The sequence below is a fragment of the Colius striatus genome, chromosome 17 (genome assembly GCF_028858725.1).
Source record: "Colius striatus isolate bColStr4 chromosome 17, bColStr4.1.hap1, whole genome shotgun sequence".
Taxonomy (NCBI): Eukaryota; Metazoa; Chordata; class Aves; order Coliiformes; family Coliidae; genus Colius; species Colius striatus.
In genome coordinates, this window is record NC_084775.1 from 10,605,765 (window position 1) to 10,627,492 (window position 21,728).

Sequence of the window (21,728 nt, forward strand, 5' to 3'; positions counted from 1 at the left end):
TTTTCTGGTTCTAACACAAAAAGCCAACCTGATCCCAGGATCCACTGCTCAAACATCTACAGATGGAAACCTTCCATGGATGGGTAAAGACAGCATTCTGATCAATGCCACAAAACAGCTAGGCTTGGTCGGGTTTTGACTTTACAGCAATAAGAGGTGTGAACAACAGGAAAACAGAAGTGTAGCTTCTTCCCTTCCCTGTATCCTCTCCAAAGGAAGGGACCCTGACTGTCAGAGCTCAGCAGCAGGAAATTACACATCAAGCAGAGGGGGTGTTGGGGGTTTTGAGATGCTTTTTCTTCCTTCAATCCATTGACTTAAGTTCCAAACTCAATTTTTTGTGACAGGGGGTCTGTCAGCATTGGAAGAGGTTGTCTGACAGGATGTGAATGAGCAATCCCAACTCCTACCAGCACACAGAAATCCTGGCCAGCCAAACATCCAGAGAAACTTCTGAAGGAACAATCCAGCCCTGAATGCCCTGAGACTATTGTTCTGGCTTTTTATCCATAGGAATAATGAAGGAAGGTAAGGACCAACGCACCAGCAACGGGAATCCGGCCTCTCACATCTGCTCCAAGAGAAGATGGGATAACAGTCTGGCTGGGCTGCTCTGGGATTGTTCCAACTTTGAGAGAACACAACAAAAAGAAGTTTATTTAGTATGAAGTTTCCACAGGCAATAAAGACACAATGCACTGCCTATTTTATAGGAAGATGCTAGTTATCTCTTCCATGTCCTCAGCCCCAGCTGGGTAAGGAAAAGACCAGGAACTCCTGTAACAGGAGCAAAAAACCCCTCTGACTGCTATTAGTTTAGCAAGTTTTTGTCTGATTTAGCAGTGATATTAATTCAGAGGAATAGAATACGAACATTTTGCATTTCCCTACCAACACAGACTCATAAGTACAGGACTGGAGACATTAAGGATATAGAATAGCTAGTTACATCAGTCTGTTTCTTTACAGAAAACAGCATATTCCATCAGTTGCACAACGGGGTTCTTCTTATCCCTTTCAACTTGAATTTCTTGTTAGCACCTGGATCAGGCTATCAGGTATTCAGCCAGCTATAACTGTCAGAGTAGAATTTCTGACCACGTTTGGAAGGGCTTGAACTTCACTGTTCAAACTGAAAATTGGCTTACATTTTTTTCTCACCCCAGGCTGAGCCAGTAAAAAGCTCCTTTGCACTTACAGAAGCCCTCTTCAGAGAGCAGCAAAGTGTTGGACGCAGGTACCGAAACAAAGCTGGCCTCTCCTGAGGCTAATAGGTATTTTCTCTTCTATTTTACTGAGGCCAAAACACTTGTCAAACCATCTACAGAGAAGAGCCAGGGGAGAACACAGCAATCTGGATTCCCTGTTAGCTGGCAGCTACAGTTGGTCATAACCTCCCTCTTCACTGGACAGAGGCGTGTGATTTTATTAGGGCAGCAACATGCCAGCTGACATCTTACCTTGTGGTGATGGCAGGAAGGGCTTGGCACCACCAAAGCAGAGCTTTCTCGAGCTGGGCACAGATCCATGCTCTCCAGGATAAGGAGGGGAAGCACCAGTTTTAGGAAAACCAAGAGGACTTGTACTGCTAGACCTTCGGACCGTAGCAGACCTTGTAGGAAACAACAGCAGCACACACGTTACTCCAGGTGCCAGTGAAGAAGAGTAAGGAGAGCAGCATCACCATCACCAGCCACCCCCACACACAGCTATTTTCACAGAAGCACAGCTTCATGGCTGCTTATTCTAGATCAAAATTCCACTGCTGTAGGACTACACAGGTACAGATTAAGATCATAATCCCCATTCTCAAGATTTTTAATCCAAGTACAATTTTGTAATGTACAGAAGGAATGAGATGAGCTTAGCTGTGAGCAGGAAAGCCTGCCAAGTTTTCAAGTCACTTTTAGATGCCATTCTGGGCTCACCTGGGGATATAGGTAATTTCCTTCCTAGTAGCTGCTACAGGGCTCTATTTTAGGTTTACACTGAAGAGAATGGTGGCAACAAAGGGATGTTTTGGTTATTGCTGAGCAGTGCTTGCAGAGCACCAAGGCCATTCCTGCCTTGTTTTGTTTCTAAACAAGACAGAGTTTCATGTCTTGCCACATCCAAAGTGTTTAGTTTAGGCAGTGTCTTCAGCGTGCCCTGAGAGGGCTTTGTTCAGGCATCCCTCCTGTGCTGAGCCCACTCATTCTGTCAGAGCAGTTGTTTGGGTGAAAGCCCCATGAGCACAGGCACATGGTGCTGAGGTAACCTGTGCCAATGGCACTGCACTGTCAGAGAGCTTTCACTCAAATCAGAAGCTCCAGAGCAACCCAGAGCAGTGTGTGGCTGTTAAGATCTGAAACAGCTGGGTACTACCCAGCAGGACTTGACTTTGGGCTGAGTAGTCAGAACTGCCTGGCCTCCAGACTCCTTTAACTCCTTGTGAAGCCTCACCTTAGGGAGTTAAAATTAATTTGCACAGCCCATATGTGCAGGAACCTCAAGTATTATCCAGCTGCTAAAACGAAACAAGGAAATTCAAGTGGTGAGAAAATGAGTACAGCTACACCACCACTCTGGAGAGAAGTGAGATTATGTTACATTAATCATTTCTCAATATTTTCGTGTATCCACCACTCCTTAAGAACACACAACCTAAACTCTATTTATTGAAATGCCATTCTGCCTCTGCAGGCTCCTTCACCAAGACTCTCATTACACTCCTCTAGATGAGAAAACAGCCTTTTCATCAATTCATTCTGCTCTCAAATTTGGAAACACCTTTTTTTCCCTTGTTAAAAGAACATTGGTCTCTGCTAGTAGGTGAATTTCTGGTCAGGAATCAATGAATATGCTGAAAACACCCCTGCTGTGCTGAAGCCACTGAAAGATACTGTCACCAAGGTGTCCTGCCTCCTCTCCCTGAGATGTTGCATGAAGCTACCTATCCCTATCTGAGCAGAAGGAACAAGACACGAGGCTTTCATCAGTGTGAGTAGGGTTATCTATGTTACCCAGGAAAAGCAAAGTCACCATGAAGTGTCAGTGCATCTACTCAACAACACTTCAGGTGAATATTTTACTTTATGCCCTGTTTCAAAAAAATAAATCAAGAATAGTAACTTTTTCAACCATTCATTTCCATAATGGAGGTGTAAGAATTTGGTTCTACCACTCCCCTTTTCCAATGTGTTACTACGTTTCTGAGCCAAATGAATCCATGCTATGTTCACACACTTGATAAAAAGGAAATCCTCTAGGATTTTAACCAAAAAATCACTCCTCTTCAGGTTGCTGCAGATTCAGAAGCCTAATGCTTATTAGATGCCTGAAGCAAAATGAACACAGAACAAGGAAATGGCAAAATGAAAAGACAGCTGGATGTTCAGTGGCAGAAAATATTGCTCCCCCGTGTTTTTAACTCTCCAGAATATGAGCCATCCAGAAGGTTGAATATTATCCATCAGGTACTTGCAAGAAAACCACCAGCTGACTGCTGCTGCTGAAAGATGTGTGATGTCAAATGTCACCCTGCAAGCTGTGGGATAAGCAATAAGAAGACGAGCAGGACAGGTGATGTGGCCAGAAGCACACACACACACACACACACACACACATAATTACCACCTCCACAAGCACAGATCTGCCCACAAACAAGCTCCATTAGACAGGTACACCTGCCAGTCAGGTGACAAGGGTGGATTTTTTTCAGAAACAAGAAGTCAAAGTGTGTAGTCAAATGACTTGGCAAATATGACGAGGCACTTGACTGTAATGGCCTGTTTGATACACTGCATGGAAAAGGGGATGGCATAGTAAATGCCTGATGCAGATTTCTCCTTCCATTCCTAAAGGGTGTCTACTGAATTTGCTGATTAGAGGAAGTGATGGTGAGAGATAAATATGGCTTCCTGGAGCAGAAAAGAACATGACGCCAGATGTTTAAAGAAGATGCTAAAAGCAGAGCGTGAATCATCCTGATTATGTCCATTCCTCAGGTTCCTCTGCAGGGACCATGGCAATCTCATCATTACACAGCGGTGACTAAAGGGAGCAAAACATGGCTGGTACCCTGGTTGGTAGCTGCAGGCTGGGAACCAGAACCCAGTAGCCCATCACCAGGCCTGGGGAAGGCACAGTGTGTCCAGGGGCATCCTTTGCATTTTCTCCAGAGCTCTCACTTTATACATTACATTGATAGCCAGGACTTTTTTGTGAGTTCCAACACTAACAGGGTCCAAAAGTTTTGCTGTAAAAAATGTGAAGTGTGCAGGAAACAGGAAGGAGGTTACAACAAATCCTGTCATACACTCAAAGAACTGAACATAAAATAGCATTAAAGCAGCACTGGCACAAAACAATCTCTGATGACTCTTGATCAACGTATCGTGTCTCTACTCTGGGTCTATTTTAAAGAAGGTTTATCCTGAATTAGGCTGGCTGAAGCCCAAACTTAGACTGATGCAGGAATTACCCTACTTCTGAAATCTAAACTTAAACTAATCCAGATACCACAGCAACTCATCCAAAAAAAGACATGACACCTCACAGACATTTCTGTTTGAATGTCCCTGCTGTACAAACTCTTTTAAGATCCTGCAAGAGTCTCCTTCCAAGCATTCTACAAGCTGGGCTGCCACTGTCAACCCCAGGTTCAAACCTGTAAGAACCAGAGATTGGATGTAAGAAGAGACAGAAGTCCTGTATGTCGTGGCTGTACAAGGTGTTACCATGGAAGGTCAGCTGTTGGGCTGAAGACTGGCATCTGCAGCTCCCTGACGGCCCTCAGAAAACATGCTCTGCCTCACAGGCATGAATTGCATATGATTTAATCACTCCTGGCTGCATAATCACATTAATATGTGACTTGTGTAGGACACATCACCCACGGTGTGACTAGCTACAGGAACTCATTAAGGTAAAGTCAGGTAACTTTTGCAGCCCCATCCATTTTAGTTGTTTATCTCAACTTTGTCCTTTTCTAAAGGCATCTGCCAGATGGATGGTTCTCTGCTTGGACACCCAAACCGTGAGGAAAGCTATTAAACTCAAAAGGGCTCAGCCTGCACTGAGAGTTGATGGGAGCTGTCACAGGTCAAATTTACAGTACTGGGTAACAAATCAATCTTAACATCACTACAACAATACCCCAGGGCTGTGTTACCACGTAACACACAGGCTCCCTACAGCAAGGAGAAGAGCCCATCACACAGGGAAATCTGAGAGGCAGAGAGCACAGAGTGTGAAGCAGTTTGCTTTAGAGCCCTGGAGCTGTCAGACAGGTGCCCAGCAGCAAAGCTGCTCCCTCCTCCCACTCCCAGCATTCACTCACCGAGGAGAGGAGTATTGATGGGGAGACTGCAGGTTCTGCTCGATGCGCCGGTAGTTGTGGATCTGCGTGGGCACGGGGATGGGCACCGAGGGGCCGTACTTGCTGCTAGAAAACTGCCCTGGCCGGCTGTGGAAAGGAGACACACAAAGAAAACCTCTTCTGAGGGGTGGGCCTTCAGCCAGGTAACTGGAGGTTTTATCTTCATAAAGCAAGCGTGCACAGGGAGCATATCCTTGGCTGCTCTGGGCTTGTGGGTTTATACTGGGAGGTAGTTCAAAGTCATATCAAAGGGGAGCGGCACCACACATCTCCTGACAACAGGCACCTTTCTTCCAGCACGATTCCCACCCACTGACTGAGGCTACAACACACCCAGGCACACCACTCCCTCCAGGAAAATTGGAGCCCTGTTATTTCAGACCACAACTGGCCTACTTTTCAGCAGCTTAGATCCACAGCCAAAGCACAGCACTGAACAGGGGCTAACCATTTGTGGCTCACAAAGGACACCAGCAGAGGATTTGCTGCCAAGAGCTACCTGTGATTCATGCAGAGGTATACTGCACATACACAGCAATGGCAGCTGCATTAGAGTCTCAGCACACCATGAAGAGCATTACAAACTTGTGGTGTTTATCAGAGTATTTGCAAGTTAAGCATAGGGTGGAAAAGACAACTCGGGAGAGAATAAATTTAGAGGCAGAAGCTGGTATCTATATACCCATCAAGGTCAGCTGGGTCATTACACACACAAAATGGCACAGGCCCATTCTGAAAACATCAGACTTCTTTCCAGCTCCATGCAAGGAGGTTGGTATCTATACCCCCAGGTGACAGTTTTCCCTGTTGCTATTAGCCTCTACACCACGCTACGCACAAACCATGCCAGACAAAACCCATGCAAACACCACGTTTAACTAAGTAGCCACCTCAAGTCTTTTCCCGAAGGCTCCAGAATTCTGGGGTTAATTGCCATGGCAATACTATTTACAACTACCAACACCACTTGCAGGGATGTTGTACAGTTACAGAAAGATCTTATTGGTAATGAAGGCTTCTGCAGTCGTCCTTACCGTCAATCAAGGATGCAGGCCCAGGTCTGCCCCTGAGGAGCAGGAAGTATCACTTTTTCAACTCTAACACTCAGAGTGGAAATGATTTACACAAGATGAAAGGAGGTATTTAGCTCAGCAAGAATGTACATGTGTGCACAGGCAAAGAGAGAAGAGTCTGTGTCTTATTTGGCAAAGCACCCCGTTACCAGAAGGTCAGCAGTACTCTGTGGTTTATGGTGACAGTGTTGAACAAAGCTGATGTGCAGGAATGTATCTGCAGAACTCCACACTGGGCAAATCAAGATGCTCTTCCACCACAGTTGAGCCAAATAACTGAAGGAGATCTTTCATCAAGGCTTAAAAGGTCAAAACATGATCCCAATTTCTTCGTTCCTCTCTCAAGATGCCCATCAATTTTTAAAGTTCTGTATATTCCTCCTTATTTCCTACACCAAGAGAGCAGACTTTTACACTGATGTTTGTCTCTAAGAGGCAGTCTTGATTCTTCATTGACATCCAGTAAAAGAAAGACATTCAAGGTTTCTGCCTGCTCATTGCAAAGGTGAGGCTTTGGCATTTCTGCCTTCCATCAGTGTAAGACATGGAGTCAGATAGACATAAAGCAAAGAGCTTGAATCAAGAAATCTGAAGGACAACATCAAACTTCATATGTATCCTGACTTTTAACATAAACTTCAAACATCCTCTCTTCAATCTGGCCAGTAGCTTTTGAGGGAAAAGAAGTTCTCTGGTGAAATGATCCACTCTCCCTCCAAGAGTTCTACCAAGTTCTTATAGGAGACAGGTTTCTCCACAGGGTGAATGTTGCAAAAGGAAATCTCCAAATGAGATGACATAGACTAAATCAGTTAACTGGCCTCAAGCCTTAAAGGTTGATTGACCATAGACTTGCAAAGATCACAAGATAAAGCTGGGACAGGAGTTTAATAAGATCATTGAAAATGGTATTAAATCCATTGCTGTGGGATACATCCAAGGAAGTATCTTTTGTAAAGACTTATTAAGCATCTTCAACAAGGAAAAGTAAGTCAAGTGTCTGCATATTTTCAGTCTGTCTAGTCCTCATGCTCTTAGTTAAAAACAAGGAGAGATGCTCTAGAGTGTGTCATGACATCCTGAGGAAAACCCACTGCTGGTCACTCTGAAATAGCCTTTGCTCTCTGTCCTAGTTGGACTGCATCCACCACTGCTTGCTAGCCTATGGCCATGCACAAAAGGGAGAGCTGCTGCTGCTGCTGAATGAGCAAAGAGGGAGAGAAAATGAGGAGTGCTCTGTGCCAGTGAAGCCAAGTGGGCCTCAGGACATCTACACTGAAGGGCACTGAAGCCCATGTTAACAGTAAGGGCATACCTGGGTGGCACAGGCTCAAAGCACTCTCGGGGGACAGAGCAAAGATCTTGCTTTACACTCTCAATTCAAAGTGACTGCAACAATCTTTCATCACTTATGTCTTATTCTCCATACTGGACAGGGTAGAAAGTAACTTTTCAGTTCTTCAAAACAGACAGGTAAGTGGGAAGTAGCACTAGAGAGTTTGGCACCTGCTCCACAGAAGCTGCTGGAAATGAGCAGGTAGGAGAAACATGTTTAGATCATAGCTGCCAGCATGAACTTGCCACTTTGTGATCCAATGGAATACAAAAGAATCAGTTTGTTGAAGACAGTGGTGAACAGTAAAAAGTAGTCAGCATTTGTAGTCAGCTTCCATGAACTTTTGCTCACTGGTGTCCAGAGAGAAGGCCAAATCCTTTAATGAAGACTGATCCCCAGAATGCAAAGGAATCAGTTAAGGAATAAGCTGTTAAAAAGCTTAGCAGGCGATGGCATAAGAAGCCTCATGCAATTAAACTCCACACTGGGGTACGTGCTTGCCAATTAATCTGATCACGTCAGCAAGGCTTTGAGCTACATTCTTCTCCTTTAAATTTGTATGCTTTGAGGCTATGCTTTGTCATTTTCTGGGCTGCCTTTAAGTGACGAGTGTGTTCAACACATAGCCTGAGACTACATTTTCTTCTTCAGAAAGATTTTAGGGTCATCCATCTTCCAGTATGAAATCCCCTTCAACTGTCCTCCCTCAATCGATGCCATGTTGACAGAATAGAAGATGAAAGCTGTCCTGTTTTCCCAGTAGGCAAGAAGGAGATGGGAAGCAACACCACCAGTTCCCTGTAAGCTATGCACATACCCTAAAGCTTCAAGCTCTGGAGTCAATGGGATCACCTTCCACAGACCATTAATATCTCTGAACACAGATGTGTGCGGATCTGCTGGCAGGGCCGGGCAGCTGGTGCTGCTGTGTGTGGGCAGCTCTCACCTACCACGTTTCCAAAGGCCAAAGCTGATTTTGCAGCAACTTGTTTAGCTGGAACTAAACCCACGACCACGCCTGTTTGCACTTGTTACTCCTACTCCAGCATCCTCTGCCAGTACACAAGTACCATGCAGCACCATTATTTTACACAGACATAGTGCAAGGAGCTTTTGGGATCTTCAAGCAAGCTACAAACAATTAAGTAGGCCCAATATCTGTCCTTCAATAGCAAGGGCAGATGAGCAACACTCCTCCAGTAATTCAAGTCCATCATATCACCCTTAACTAAAGTGGTGTGTTCTAATTCACTGCATAAATTTAGAAACTAGGGTCTTTAGGTGGAATACTCATTGCTTCTGCAGGCTGAGCACAGAGGGGGTGAGTAGCACATACATGCCAGTGGGGTACGTTTACTTTCCGCTTGTGAATAATCCCTGGCCCCGCAGGGAACAGAGCTAATTCCAGCTCTGCTGCATGCTCTCCCAGCCCCTCCTGAGGGCCAGAACAGGGAGAGACAGGTTCTATAGTTGGGACTGATCAGTGCCCAAGGCTGGGGAGTTTCTCCTGAGTGTTTCTTGTTACCCTTTAATTAAAGGAGAGATGTGGATCTTGCTGAGCACAACAACATCTGTAAAATCCCCTCCTGGAAGTCAGAGGGTGTTGCATAGTCATCACTTAACCATTCTTACCTGGACGGGCTAGGAGAACTGCTGTACGGTGGTGATGGAGATGGTGTCCTTCCCTGGCTTTCCAAACCTGCTGAAGTTACCAGAGAACTCCTGCAGAATGGCAGAAAGAATCCATCTGTTAGAGCCTGGGAACTCACACTGCTCCCCTCCTACAAAGCACAGCAGCAGAGCTGTGTCTGCCCAGCACCTGCAGCTGAGTCTGGTACACGAGCCCTGGAGACTATTGTGCTGTCCCACATACACTCTGCTATTCAGGTGTCACATGAACAAACTGAAAACGCTCAGAACCAGTTATTTCTGCAACTAAAGTTAACCCAGCAACACCTTCCTTCCCATCCATCAGAATCCAGAAGTTCCTAAAGCAGAGTGTGTGCCAGTGGCTAAACACTTTCAGCTGCCTCAAAGGTCTTACCCGCTGTACATCAGGCTGTCCTGGATTGGTTTCCCTCCTGCAGCCTCAGCAGTTAAATCACCTGAGGAACAAGGAAGTGAAGAAATAGATTCATTGCAGCTAATTTTCTTAAAAATATTTATATATTCAAAGCAACTGAGATTTTGGGTAGAATTTCTTGCTCCTCCAAGACCTGCTGAATTGCTTCTGAAGTCAGTGTTTTGCAAAATACATGTGGACTGAAGCTGATGTGGATGCTGCTAATCCTTAATACCCTGAAATTTTGGAACATTTAGGCTGAAAGGAATTCCTTTGGGAAGGGGGCCAAAACCTAATAGAATCATAGGCACATACCTATTTGGTACAAGCAATGAGCTGCTGTGTAAAAACCTAGCAGTATACTTTGGTAGGGCTTTGAAACATTTGTGTCCTAAGTGGCAAAAATCTGAGGTAGCCAATTGAGCTGGCAGCTGGACACACAATACAGGGGAGTTTGTGCCTTTGCCAAAACATCTGAACACTGGGAACGTGACTACTACAATATAAGTGTCTGCTGCCCTCATCACTGTTGCCAGAAACAAATACAAGCAACACTGAGCTCTTCCATTTCGTAAGGATTGCACAAAAGAGAACTTCAACAGATTCCAGTTCTACCTCTCCAAATTGCTGGTTTAATACAAGTAGTGCAACTGTGAAAGGAAGAATCAGAGCATTTATCACCAAATTCCCACTCAGTAAAGCACCATGCACATGGTCAAGGTTGAACAACATCGTTCTGCTGGTTACATAAGGACTTGTGCAAGAAACATACTCAGGCAATGGCAGAACTGGGGCCCTGGCCTCTACATACATCTATATTTTCAAGCAATTCCAGTCAAAGTATAAATACATAGAGGTGCTAAAATGAAATTCAAAATGTCTAAAGAACAACCCAACATCTTTCAGTCTTTCCCAGGGACTTTTTTCAGGTTAAAATCCAGCTTGCTAGCTGAAATCCTGTCTGGACTGTGATGCTGAGTGAAACTGAAGACAGGATGACATGAGAACAGCTTCTGTGAGAGAAAGACATTTCCCTGTGAGCCTGCTGATCTTCTTTTCCAGTTGGATTTCCAAGTTCAATCTCTTATTAAGATCCCTGAATAATCTTCACTCTCAAATCCTATCTTTGAAGGTAATTACAAAATATCCCATGAAACTAGCCAGTGAGACAGGTGTCTCTGGCAGCTTGAGAACAAAAACATTACTGTTATTCAGTCAAGGCACACAGGTTTAATCACTCTTTCAATCTTCTAGTAACTTAACCCTTAACATCCACACTCCCCTCTGCTTAGAACATCTGCATTTCCAGAAACCACCTTACTTGAGAACTGTGCTGGGACCATAACGAAGTCATCTGTGTCGCAGGATGAATTCTTACTGCTGCTTCCAGCAGAGTCCTTAGATCCATGTAGGAAGCCGGGGGAATCCTGGGTAGGAGATGCCAGTGCCTTCTCCTGCAGCTGCTGCTGCATCTCTCCAAGAGTGTGCTAATTCAAGACAAAAAACAAACACTGGCTTCAGCACAGCTACTTCATCATTCTGCTTGAGCTTTTGAAGTGACCTGTGCAAGGCTGCAAACAGCACTTTGCTGATAGACCAGGGCGGATAGTTCTCCAGAAGCAGCTGTTTAGTTTACTGAGAGGAACAGCTCTTCACGTCCATGTCACAACAATGTATCTTTTGTTACATAAAACATACTACCCACATGGCTGATAATCCCCAGGTAAGAACACTTCACTGTTTTGCTGTAGTACTGATAAAGAGTTAAGGGTCTGAAAGAGGTTGAGCATTCAGCAGATGAACACCTCACAGTCAGGCAGGACAGACTCTAAAACCTTCCATTATTTTGCTTCCTTCAGCCAAATCCTTGTGTTTTGCAGGCAGCTAGAGGAGGCCAGATGGTTTAAAAAAACCTCTAAGACAGCTGAACTGCCCATAGAGTAGGATAAAGGTTGTGATCTAATGCATTTTTAGTCTCAGAAAGACTTGAATCAGCTTTCACTTAGGCCCTACTAAGACCTTATTAACCCTCCAAAGACTTTCCTGCTGTACCAGTGGTGACCTTCTCTCACTGTACATACAGTACATACATGCAGAAAGAATTTTCCATCTGTCAAAGTTGTCTCTTTTCCACTTTTCCTGTTGCTTCTGCTAGCTCTGCCCCACACACAGATTTTTCACTCCTCCATCAGCAAAACTTCAAGATGCAGAGTGGGAGCAGTGCAGTACACTTCTACCATGGGAACCTCTCTTGGTCTGGCAGAGATTCTGTACCATCCCTGAGCTTCAGAAATCAGGAAACATCAGGGGAGGAAGTTTGCTTTTCACACCACCTACCCATTCCTGGAGTCTTATAGTCAGGAGGGCCTCAGTCTATTTAGCATACAGGGAGAAAAAAGCTCTCTGGGACACAGTCACATGACATTCAGAGAAGAGCAGATCTCTCCTCTGTCCAACCCACATCGTGAGCACCTACATCAACTGCTGATGGTGCCTCTCAGCCTGTCCCTCACCAGACTGAGATGACTTGGCCCAGGGAAACTGACAAGAAAAAAAGCAGAAATGCCAAGGAGGAAAAAAATTAACCCTCCTCCCTTCCCCTACCCATCACACCACCAGCATTCCTCAGTTCAAAGTCAAAAGACAGCTTCACCAAGAGCCTCCAAAAACAAGCTTTCAGTTCAGCAAGCTGGAGGAATGTCACTTCACTGGTCAGTTAATATTTTCCCTCTAGAAAAGTTTTCATTAGTTAAGGTAACCAGACAGAAAACCCAACAATTCAGATCTTCTCTCACAAGACCATCAGACTGTGGCAGGTCTGGTCTGGGGTAATAGCTTTAATGAATGTCCCCGTGTGGCACCTGGGAAAGCTGGTCAGAAAGGAGGGTCCCTGGACAGAGAAGGGTGGATATGCTGTCAAGCTGCAGAGGCTACGCTTGAAAACAGAGAACTTGCAGCCAAGTAAGCAATGCTATACCCTGAACTGGGGACTGTTTTTTGGTTCCAAGGAACTTTCCATCCTGCCAAGACAAACTAGTGTCATTAATACCAACTTGTTTCATAGAGGCTTTAAATATAACAGGTAATAGCAAGCTGAAATATTTCGGGTGGAGAGTAAATGCAACCTTCAGGATCCAAACTCTAAATAGATTGGAGAAGGCACTCAATCAATCTCAGGCAGAACTACAGTGTTCAGTGACTTGCACCAGGAGACAGCAATATCAGCGATCTTGTTTCAAAGAAACAAGCAGTGAGACCATTGACAAAAGCTGTACTTACAGGAGGTGATGCCAAGTGGGAAGTAGAAGAGCTGCTGGAGGAACTACCGGAGCCTGAACTGGGATAGGAAGGCATTGGCACGGAAGCAGCTAAAACCACCAAGAGACAAAACCAAAAGAAGTTGTCAAACTAACATCAATCAATAATAAAAGGTCTTTTTCATCTTTTGCTGTCAGGTTTCTCTCAAGTACCACCATATATCTCATTTAGCAAATGTGGACAATAAAAGGAGAACAAAATAAAAGTTATCATTCTGTTGAGTGACATGATTCCATCCATCCACTCCCCTGAGTGCTATTCCACAGCTTCAGCTCTTGGAGTGGAGGATCTCTGAACAAGGTCAAATTTCCACTAAACAGCTGACCTACACAGGTAGCAAGATGATTTCTGCTCTAAATCTCCAAAACATCTTTACAAATGCATACAAAGATGAACAGAAAAGCAGACTGAGTTACTCATGTCAGTGGCAGAGGTGAGAAACTACACCATGCCCTTACAGTTTCTATTCATCAGCCTTGTGGCTCAGCACAGACACATCAAACACTGGGAGGTCTGTGCTGAGTTAAACACATGCCTGCTCAAGCCCTGTGTTCTTGCTGCCCAAACAGCCACTTGGGCATCCCACGCTATGTGCAATAATAAACAATCACAACAATCCCACAGACTTATATCTTCCACAAGGAAATAGTTCATTGCTCCCTATACCTCAACATGTTCACCCTTGGTCACTTCTGCAAATTAAAGAGGTTTTGCTTATTTAATCTCTTCGTACAGAAATTGTTCCCCAGCTCAGGCTATTCTTGCATCCCTTCCTTTTATGTTTTATTGTTCAATATCAGAACTGCCCATTTTATTCACTTCATTGTTGGACTGGCTGCTGTAACTCTCAGAGAGGCATAAAGATCACACTGAAAGGACTAGTTAGCATTGGCCTTCAGGCAGAAAAGATGATTAAGACATCACAGGAGAATATTCAACTTCACTGACTTGTGTGAGATCAGTAAATAACTTAGGAGAACTCAGGAGGTGAGGGTCGAGTCAAAGGTAACCGTTTCTTTAAAGGACTTGGAAGTATTTAGTGGTTGAGATTCCCCAAGGAATGGTTTGTTTCTCCTCCATTGCACTGGCAAAGAATTAGCAGCTTGTATCAGATTTGTGCCTGTACAGCATCTGTCCTAATGACCCTATACTTAATACAAGGAAAGTTAACACCTAGAAGAAGAATGTTCCTGTTTGAAGTAAAACTACCTCTGTCATTAATCACATGAGATACTACAGAGCATTTTATTCAACTGGCTAGAAAAATACAAGTACATCTCTCTGCAATTAACTGTTGAAACAGTGTTCTAATCATGAAAGAATGAGAAAATACACCTTTTTTATTAAAAGGCTTTTTTTATTAGAAGTCTTTCCACGTAGCCTATCCAAGAAGGTTACAGGATGACTAAAGCAGTGTCTCCTAGCACAGAAAGCAACTGCTTCAATGCCCAGTTCCTCAGCTTAACACAGATGTAACAAGATCCAACAAAAGGAAAAGGGAGCCAAGGAAGCATAGACTTAAAATACACATTTTAACATAAGTAATCAACCACTTTTAACAGTTTAACTGGGGTCACAGTGATCTCCTCCACCCTTTGCTAACGTTAACAAAAGGGGAATGTTTTCCTGCAGAGGTTAAGTTACACTGCAAACAGGGGGAGATTCCTGGGTTGTGCAACGGGAAGCTGTAGCGGGACAGTGGCGTGGGCTGGACAGTCACAGATGTCACTCCCTCTTGTGTCGGACCCCACTGGCACTACTTATTCTACCACTGTTTTCAGGGTTAGGTCCCTAATGAAAGAAACCTTTCCAAAGACTTGTCAGAAGCTACTTTTTAGCCTCTACATCTACTCTGCACCCGATTTTGTGCCTTTGATGGACTGTGCTGTTAAAACACACTGTCCTGGCTCTGGTACAAGTACTGGGGCTTCGTACCCTGACACTGGGTGTGCTGGGAGGTTGGTCAGGGGCTTGGCACAGGGAGCCATGCTGCCCACAGCACACATGCTCTCCCAGTACTGCTGCTTCCCACTCACCATGCACAGGGAACACACACAGAGGTCTGAGAACTTGTCTGGGAGAGTTCTGTCCTGCCTACAGCACACTGCTTTTGCTCTCCATGACCTTCTCCCAGAGCCATCCCTGCTGCCTTCTCTGTATATTTAACACCAGAAATCCAAGGAGGAAGGAGAAAAGAAAAGTCTCCTTTTTTTTTTTTCCTGCCAACTGTTACAGAGCAATTCACCCCTATACAGCCAGACCTTCCTATTATACAAAGGCCCTTTTAAGGAAAGGTAGGTGATTTCTGAACTGTGTCTATACATGCCTGCTGCAAGACTTGCATCACTGCTCATTTTCCCTGGAATTAGTAGAGTCTCTGTCAAGGTCTCCTTCACTCTATTTTTGGTTCTGTGTTTATTATTGATCTAAACCTGGCTGGAATTGAGACTTCTCTATTTTTATCTATTTGCTTTGGACAGCTTTCCATTAATCTAGGAAGGAAGACAAGCAGGTAGTCCTTGCCCCTATCATCTGAAACTCAAGGTAAAACTCCATCTGCACGAAGCAGACCTTTAGGTACAGCCTCTGTTACCCACTCTTCTTATTTTAAACCCTGTAAACTCCCCAAATTCACACTGTAATACTGTGAGGCTCAAACTGAGAAGGTCCTGACTCTAAGAAGGGACTTTCATGTATGTAGAACCACAAGGCTCGGCTCTGACAAACCTGCTCTGACCACCACAGCCCTTGTCAGTGCATTTTCCAGCGTCAGCCACCTAGGCCAGCTTGAAAGCAAGACGCTTGCTTCCATCTCCTCCACACACCCAGGCACTCCCAGTTTAAAATTAACAAGCGTGCAAACACTTGGCTCATCATGTTTTCAGGCTCAAGCCTGCATGTAGGGAATGTTAACATGGATTGTCAGCCCCCACCCAAATCCAGAAATTGCTGGATTGTAATTGTAATGTAAATAAATCTGTTTTTATAATTGTCCTCCCCAACTTGTTCCAGCAACAAAAGTCACCTGTACTTGTCCTGACCATTGCTAACTGGTTTTAAAATGGGAGAGCTAGAAGCCAGAAAGGCAAGCCTGTGCTCCACCTGTGTGCATCCTGATACTTGGTCCTACACTTGCAAAAATCAGTCCTGACAAAGCATTCTACCAGGGGCTTGGCTGTCCTACAGAAATATCAGTCTCAAGCTTTATATAAAAGCTTAATTTGGAAGCAGAATTTTACACACACTGAAGAGATGCATTTTTGTGATTATCTGGATTCAATTATAAACCAGTCATCAAAAAGTTATTTAATTGCAGTCTCTGACGAGGCAACAGTTTGAGTGCAAAAGCTGAAAGGACTCAACCAAAGAATAAGCTGCTTTTTAGAGTTTAAAAGGTTGCACCATTAAAATCTTTTCTATGCAGAAGTCATGGTGATTTTTTGCTAGTTTTTAGCTAAGTATTTTATATACAATAAGATGATAAAGACGGGAAAAGCCAAGTTAAGTCTGGCAGACATTCCAGGTACTGAAACACTCCAAACACTTCTGAGCTGTAACTGCTCACGTTTCAAGCTCTCTTAACAAAAATTACTCCTCTTCAAGGAGGTACCAGCTTACCATCCATTAAAGGCAGGAGCAAAAAAACCCTCCAAAATATTCTGCATGGGTACCAATTACAATGTGTGTACTGAGAGAAGACTTGCACAAGGATCTAATTATGCCTTCCCATGCATTATTACTGTAACACACTGCCCCATACCATATGTTGATCAGACCTGGCTACAGACAGACGACATTCTGACTAGACACAGTATTTTAAAGACTTTATTAACACTTTTTTTTCCACATGTAAAGTACATGCTTAGTCACAGGTACAAAGCCCACAGTATAAAAGAAAATTTAAATAAACACAAACAAAAAATTAAGTACATGTTTGAGTGAAAGCCCAAGGCCCTGAACCACCTCTCCAGGATAAAGCCTGTGGCAAATAGAGCTTTGTGGTACACCCTGGATGGCAGCAGACTCAGGTCCTTGCTTCACTAAAGGAGAGAGATGAGAGGAAGGACACGAGAACAACCATCCCCTGAAACCACAGCAGAGAGGATGATCTTGTCAGAAGTGGTTTAGTTAAAGACTTTTGACAGAAATGTTGATTTTTCTGGAGTGTCTTGAAAAATATGCAGATTTATTTAAACAAGGGGGATCCCCCTGCCTTAGCAACTTCAAAATGAATCACTTCAAAGAATCATCCACATTGGAGGATTCCCCAACTCCCTGCAATTCGAAAATTCTATTTAAACCCTTTATTTCTCATTCCCTGAGATGGTGTACTAACACATATCCACAGAGTGAGCAGCCAATGGCTCTCACTTGGTTTTTTATCATTGTGTAACCGGCTCTGGACCAGCCTTGTCAGGGTTCAGGAGCCTAGATGCTACACTCAGCTCTGCGTGTTAATGGCAGCTCTCCTGTTCTGTCCTTGCCATCTGAGGGCAGATTCACCTGCAAGGGGTGAGACCACCAGGCTCTGCTCAGACTGCAAAGTGTTCCCATATGGTAAGGAATTGTCTCAACTTCAGATTGGTTTGGGACCTAAATGGCTGCATGGTTGCCTGCATTTGCTGTGCAGGTGCCTCTGAAACAGGCCCTGAGCTCAGCTGAGCTCTCAGGGTATTCATGACTCAACAGCTACTACTCCAAAACACAGATGCTGCTACAAATCATCCAATAAATTCTCCTAAGAGAAACTTGCACACTCAAATGTGAATGACTTAGTCCTGCTTTCACCAAAGTCAGTGGTAGCCCAGTTATCAACTCCCAAGGAGAATACAAATGAGGGCACAGAGTTCCTCCTCCTAGTTCTCCACTGCAGGCCTGAGGACTCTAACTCAGTCTGAGCCTGACGTGATTCAGGTGCAGCTGTATCTCCTCCTTTGATACCTCCTGCACTCATGATGCTGAGCCACACCTTGAGATGCAACAGCACAATACATTTTTGGACTTATCTTAGTTCTGTACATGAAACCAGGGGAACTAAGCCCTGAGCAACTGCAACCTTGCACAGTCATCTACTTTGGCTAAAACTGTGCAAATGTTGAGCATGCTGCCATGTTAAGCAGCATTCCATTCAGCTCAGCTGAGCTTTTCTTATTGAGATCATGACTGAGACCTTTATTAATACACTGGCTCTTCTCTCACCTATTCTGAAATCAAAAGGACCACCACTCCCACATGCAGCCTCTCTCACCCACGCTCTTCATGGCACTTCCCAGGGGCCTTCATCCATTACTGCCACCTGACAGCAGCAGAGACCTCCACAGCAGCCCACAAGAACCATCTTCCTCACTAGCACACTTCTGTGCACAACCACCTGAAGACCTCCAGCAACTGGAAGACACTTCTACCTTCACCTTTTCAAAACCAGTAGTGGTCTCTTCTGCCTGGAGAGGACTCCAGGCTGTGGACATATGCCCGGAGGTGAGGACCAGCAGGGCAGCAGGAAGGTCTGGAGTTTGTATAGTCCTTATCTGCCTGGAAAGGTCTTCTTTTGATCGGGCCTTGACCCCACACCACTAACTTTGGGGCAGCTGGGGGCAAAGGCTGAGCTACAGCCCCCTGCTCATCATAGTGTCCCTGGTTTCTGCATAGGAACTGAGCAGGAGTTGGAAACTGAGGCCAAGTCAGGAGAACCCTCTGCAGTTTGCAGGGAGTCTTCTGTTCCCCTGGCCAGTGAAGCAGCGGAACTGCCGGAGGCAAAAGATGAGTTGGTGGGCATGCAAGGACGTCCTGAGAGAGCCCTCTGCACGCAGGGGGATCAGACTTTGAAGGGCTTTTCCCACATGGCAGTGGCACAGTGTGTGCTGAGAGCTGCTGCACAGGGCTCGCCCCACATCTTGCTGGTGCAGTCGGGGATGGGGGCCTGGCTGGTTTGCAAGCTCCCCTAAACCAGAAGCGTCTTTTCTTGCCCGCATGAAGGTCACCTAAGCACACAGTTAAAATCTGTATCAGGAACAACTGAGAAGTCCTGCTCTGGAACCAGGAAAGCAAGAGTGTGTCACGAGTGACAAAGGCATTGGACAAGGAGTGCCCACTCACAACCAACAAAGAGGAGCTCTGTGTTAGAAAGCATTGGACGTGTCTCCTCTGAAACTTACACTGGGCACCCCAAATCACTCACTGATGAAAATTCTTGGCTCTGTCCTTGACTCAAGAGATTAAAAGTCCAGCAGGATCTTTTTGGAAAGAGACAACCACACACAGTCCCACTAAATCAAGTCTCTTGGCCAGAGGACTATCATATCTCATACGCTAGAAGCAATTCTGAACTCTTTTCCAACGAAAACAAACATCTGAATCCTAACACCTGAGGCAGGAAATTTTCAGAAGTTCTGAATCACAAGAGAAAGAACAAACTTTCAATGGAAATCTGTCTTTGTTTTGACTAGTTCTCACAGAGCAGTCAAATTTAAACTCTTCTAAAACAAGATTTATCAGGAATTTGGAGGTAAATGCTGAAATAAGATTTGGTAACCTGAGCTTGCCATTTAGCACAGGCAACCTGAGGTACTCCTTGGCAGGCAGGTACAAGAGTGCCAGTTTCCACCATTCATTGTCCTGAATTGTCCTACAGATGTGGATGAAAAGCAAGACTGTTGTGCTGCATAATCCTGTTAACCTACAAGAATCCTCACTGGCCAAGCACTTCATACAAAGTAGCTGAACACATTTCAAAGTTACTTTAGGTTTCTAAATAGCCCCTCAATCATCCCTTTGAAGATAACTGCAAAATTAAATACATTTTGATTGCAAAATCTGGACATGACACAGTAACAAACACTGAATCCCTGTCTAAATAACTAAAAACATCCCATAAAGCAGTCTTTTCCCTTCCTTTTGAACTAGCAGTAAAGGAAGTCACGTCACGGTTCAAAAAGAGTTGTAATCAAAAATGCACCACTTACATTTTTTCATAGAGGCACTTGCATCCAAGAATGGGTGATGGAAAAACTCATCTGAAAAAAAACAAGATCAAGAACAGTGACTCAGTGAAAGGAAATGACTAAGGAATTTACAAAGCAGTTAAAGCAAGTTACAGTATTTCACAGTGATTTTTCCATGCAATCCATGGAAATATGGAAGTTGACTGACTGTGGTTGCATGTAGGGGTGGTCAAGAAGGCAGACTGGGGACTGGATCCAGGATCTACTCATAAAAGATAGGATAGGAAATTGTTTGGATCCAGGGATTGCTATGTAGGTATGGGAAAAAAAAGAATAAGTGGATCCTCTACTATCAGCCATCTCTGCAAAATCAGCTGGGGAGGGCAGGGTGGAGAAGGGAAACCAGTTGGGGCAAACACATGAAGGTAGAAAGGGAGGGAAGACACATCTTTGCCAAAAGCATGGCCAAAGCACATCAGGGTTTGTACCTTGGGACTTGCCACCAATACTCAGGGATTTTCCTTCCCCACAGGGCATTAAAGAACTTTGTAAGGTTTTGCAGCAAGCTACAACCCTAAGCTGCCAGAGTTAATTGTAAATTAATTGTTAGTGCTCCTCTGTCTTGCAACAGCTCTTACACTTGTAGGAAGGAGAATTGGTTACTGAGGGACAGATAGTGTGACTATGCTGAGACCTGGCATGGCCACAGCTGTACACATGCATCAAAAGCTCCTCTCAGCAAGAAAAGAGAAATCCCAGAGATGCAAAGTAGCACTAAAAGACAAAGTCCCAGGCTGACCAGGACAGCAAGTCACTGTCACTGCAGGGATCCAGGGGAGCGGTATTTATCACACTGCACTGCCACTCATTCCAAAGGAGAGGAATAATGGACAGAAGGACTTCCCCTGAGTGATCCTCCATCACACACCGACCCAAACCCATCATGCACTGAAGGGAGAAATGCTTTTTCTAAAATGCAACCACAGAATGACAGTCCAGAACTTCTTCCTTTCACACCAGACACAACTGCTGTGTTCTTTACTTGTTATGGGAAGATATTCTACAGATCCAGGCCAAGAAAAGCTTCTCTCCTGGCTTGCTGGAGACCCTTGACATGTTTGCCCATTCTCATATGTAGCCACCCCTCCTGACTCCTCCATATCTGATCCACTGCAGCTCTACACAGAGTCCTCTCCTATCACAATCAGCAACTCAGCCTTTCAGGAGCCTTAGTCATGGATCAACACTGATTATTTGGCTAACTGCAGGCAGTTCAACTTGTTTTCCCAGCATTGATTTCCTGTTGCATCACCCAAGGTTTACAAACTTCTGCTTTCTGTAAACAGCTCCTCTTGGCCAGTAAGCTTTCCAGAAAGTAGCAACTGCATTTTCTTTGTCTGCTTTTAAACTTTAACAATCTCTCTCTCCCCTGCCCCTCCTGGCCACTGCCAATGTCTTGCAGTCAGAGCACACTGGTCTGGAGCTCAGCACAACAGAAGTGATGGAAGTCTCTGGCAGAGAAAGCTGGAATCTCACAGATTAGATCTGCTGTGGATGGAGAACATCCCTATCCAGCCAGGAGCTGCTGGAGTTTCCTGCCTCCTGTTTAGTCTCCTCCTCTAGAAGATACCATCCCTCA

General features: G+C 44.6%; 1 protein-coding gene across 3 annotated transcripts in view; it reads right to left on the reverse strand.

Annotated features, from left to right (window-relative positions):
- The window catches only part of ULK1 (unc-51 like autophagy activating kinase 1), a 79,134-nt gene that overhangs the window by 16,306 nt on the left and 41,100 nt on the right, over positions 1-21,728 (reverse strand). For all 3 annotated transcript variants that reach the window (XM_062009632.1, XM_062009631.1, XM_062009630.1), the window contains exons 12-19: positions 20,111-20,161; positions 13,110-13,198; positions 11,152-11,317; positions 9,813-9,873; positions 9,401-9,490; positions 5,321-5,446; positions 1,461-1,612; positions 545-628 (exon numbers count right to left, since the gene is read on the reverse strand). In XM_062009632.1, the coding sequence (XP_061865616.1) occupies positions 545-628; positions 1,461-1,612; positions 5,321-5,446; positions 9,401-9,490; positions 9,813-9,873; positions 11,152-11,317; positions 13,110-13,198; positions 20,111-20,161 (819 nt within the window). The remainder of the gene's footprint in view (positions 1-544; positions 629-1,460; positions 1,613-5,320; positions 5,447-9,400; positions 9,491-9,812; positions 9,874-11,151; positions 11,318-13,109; positions 13,199-20,110; positions 20,162-21,728) is intronic.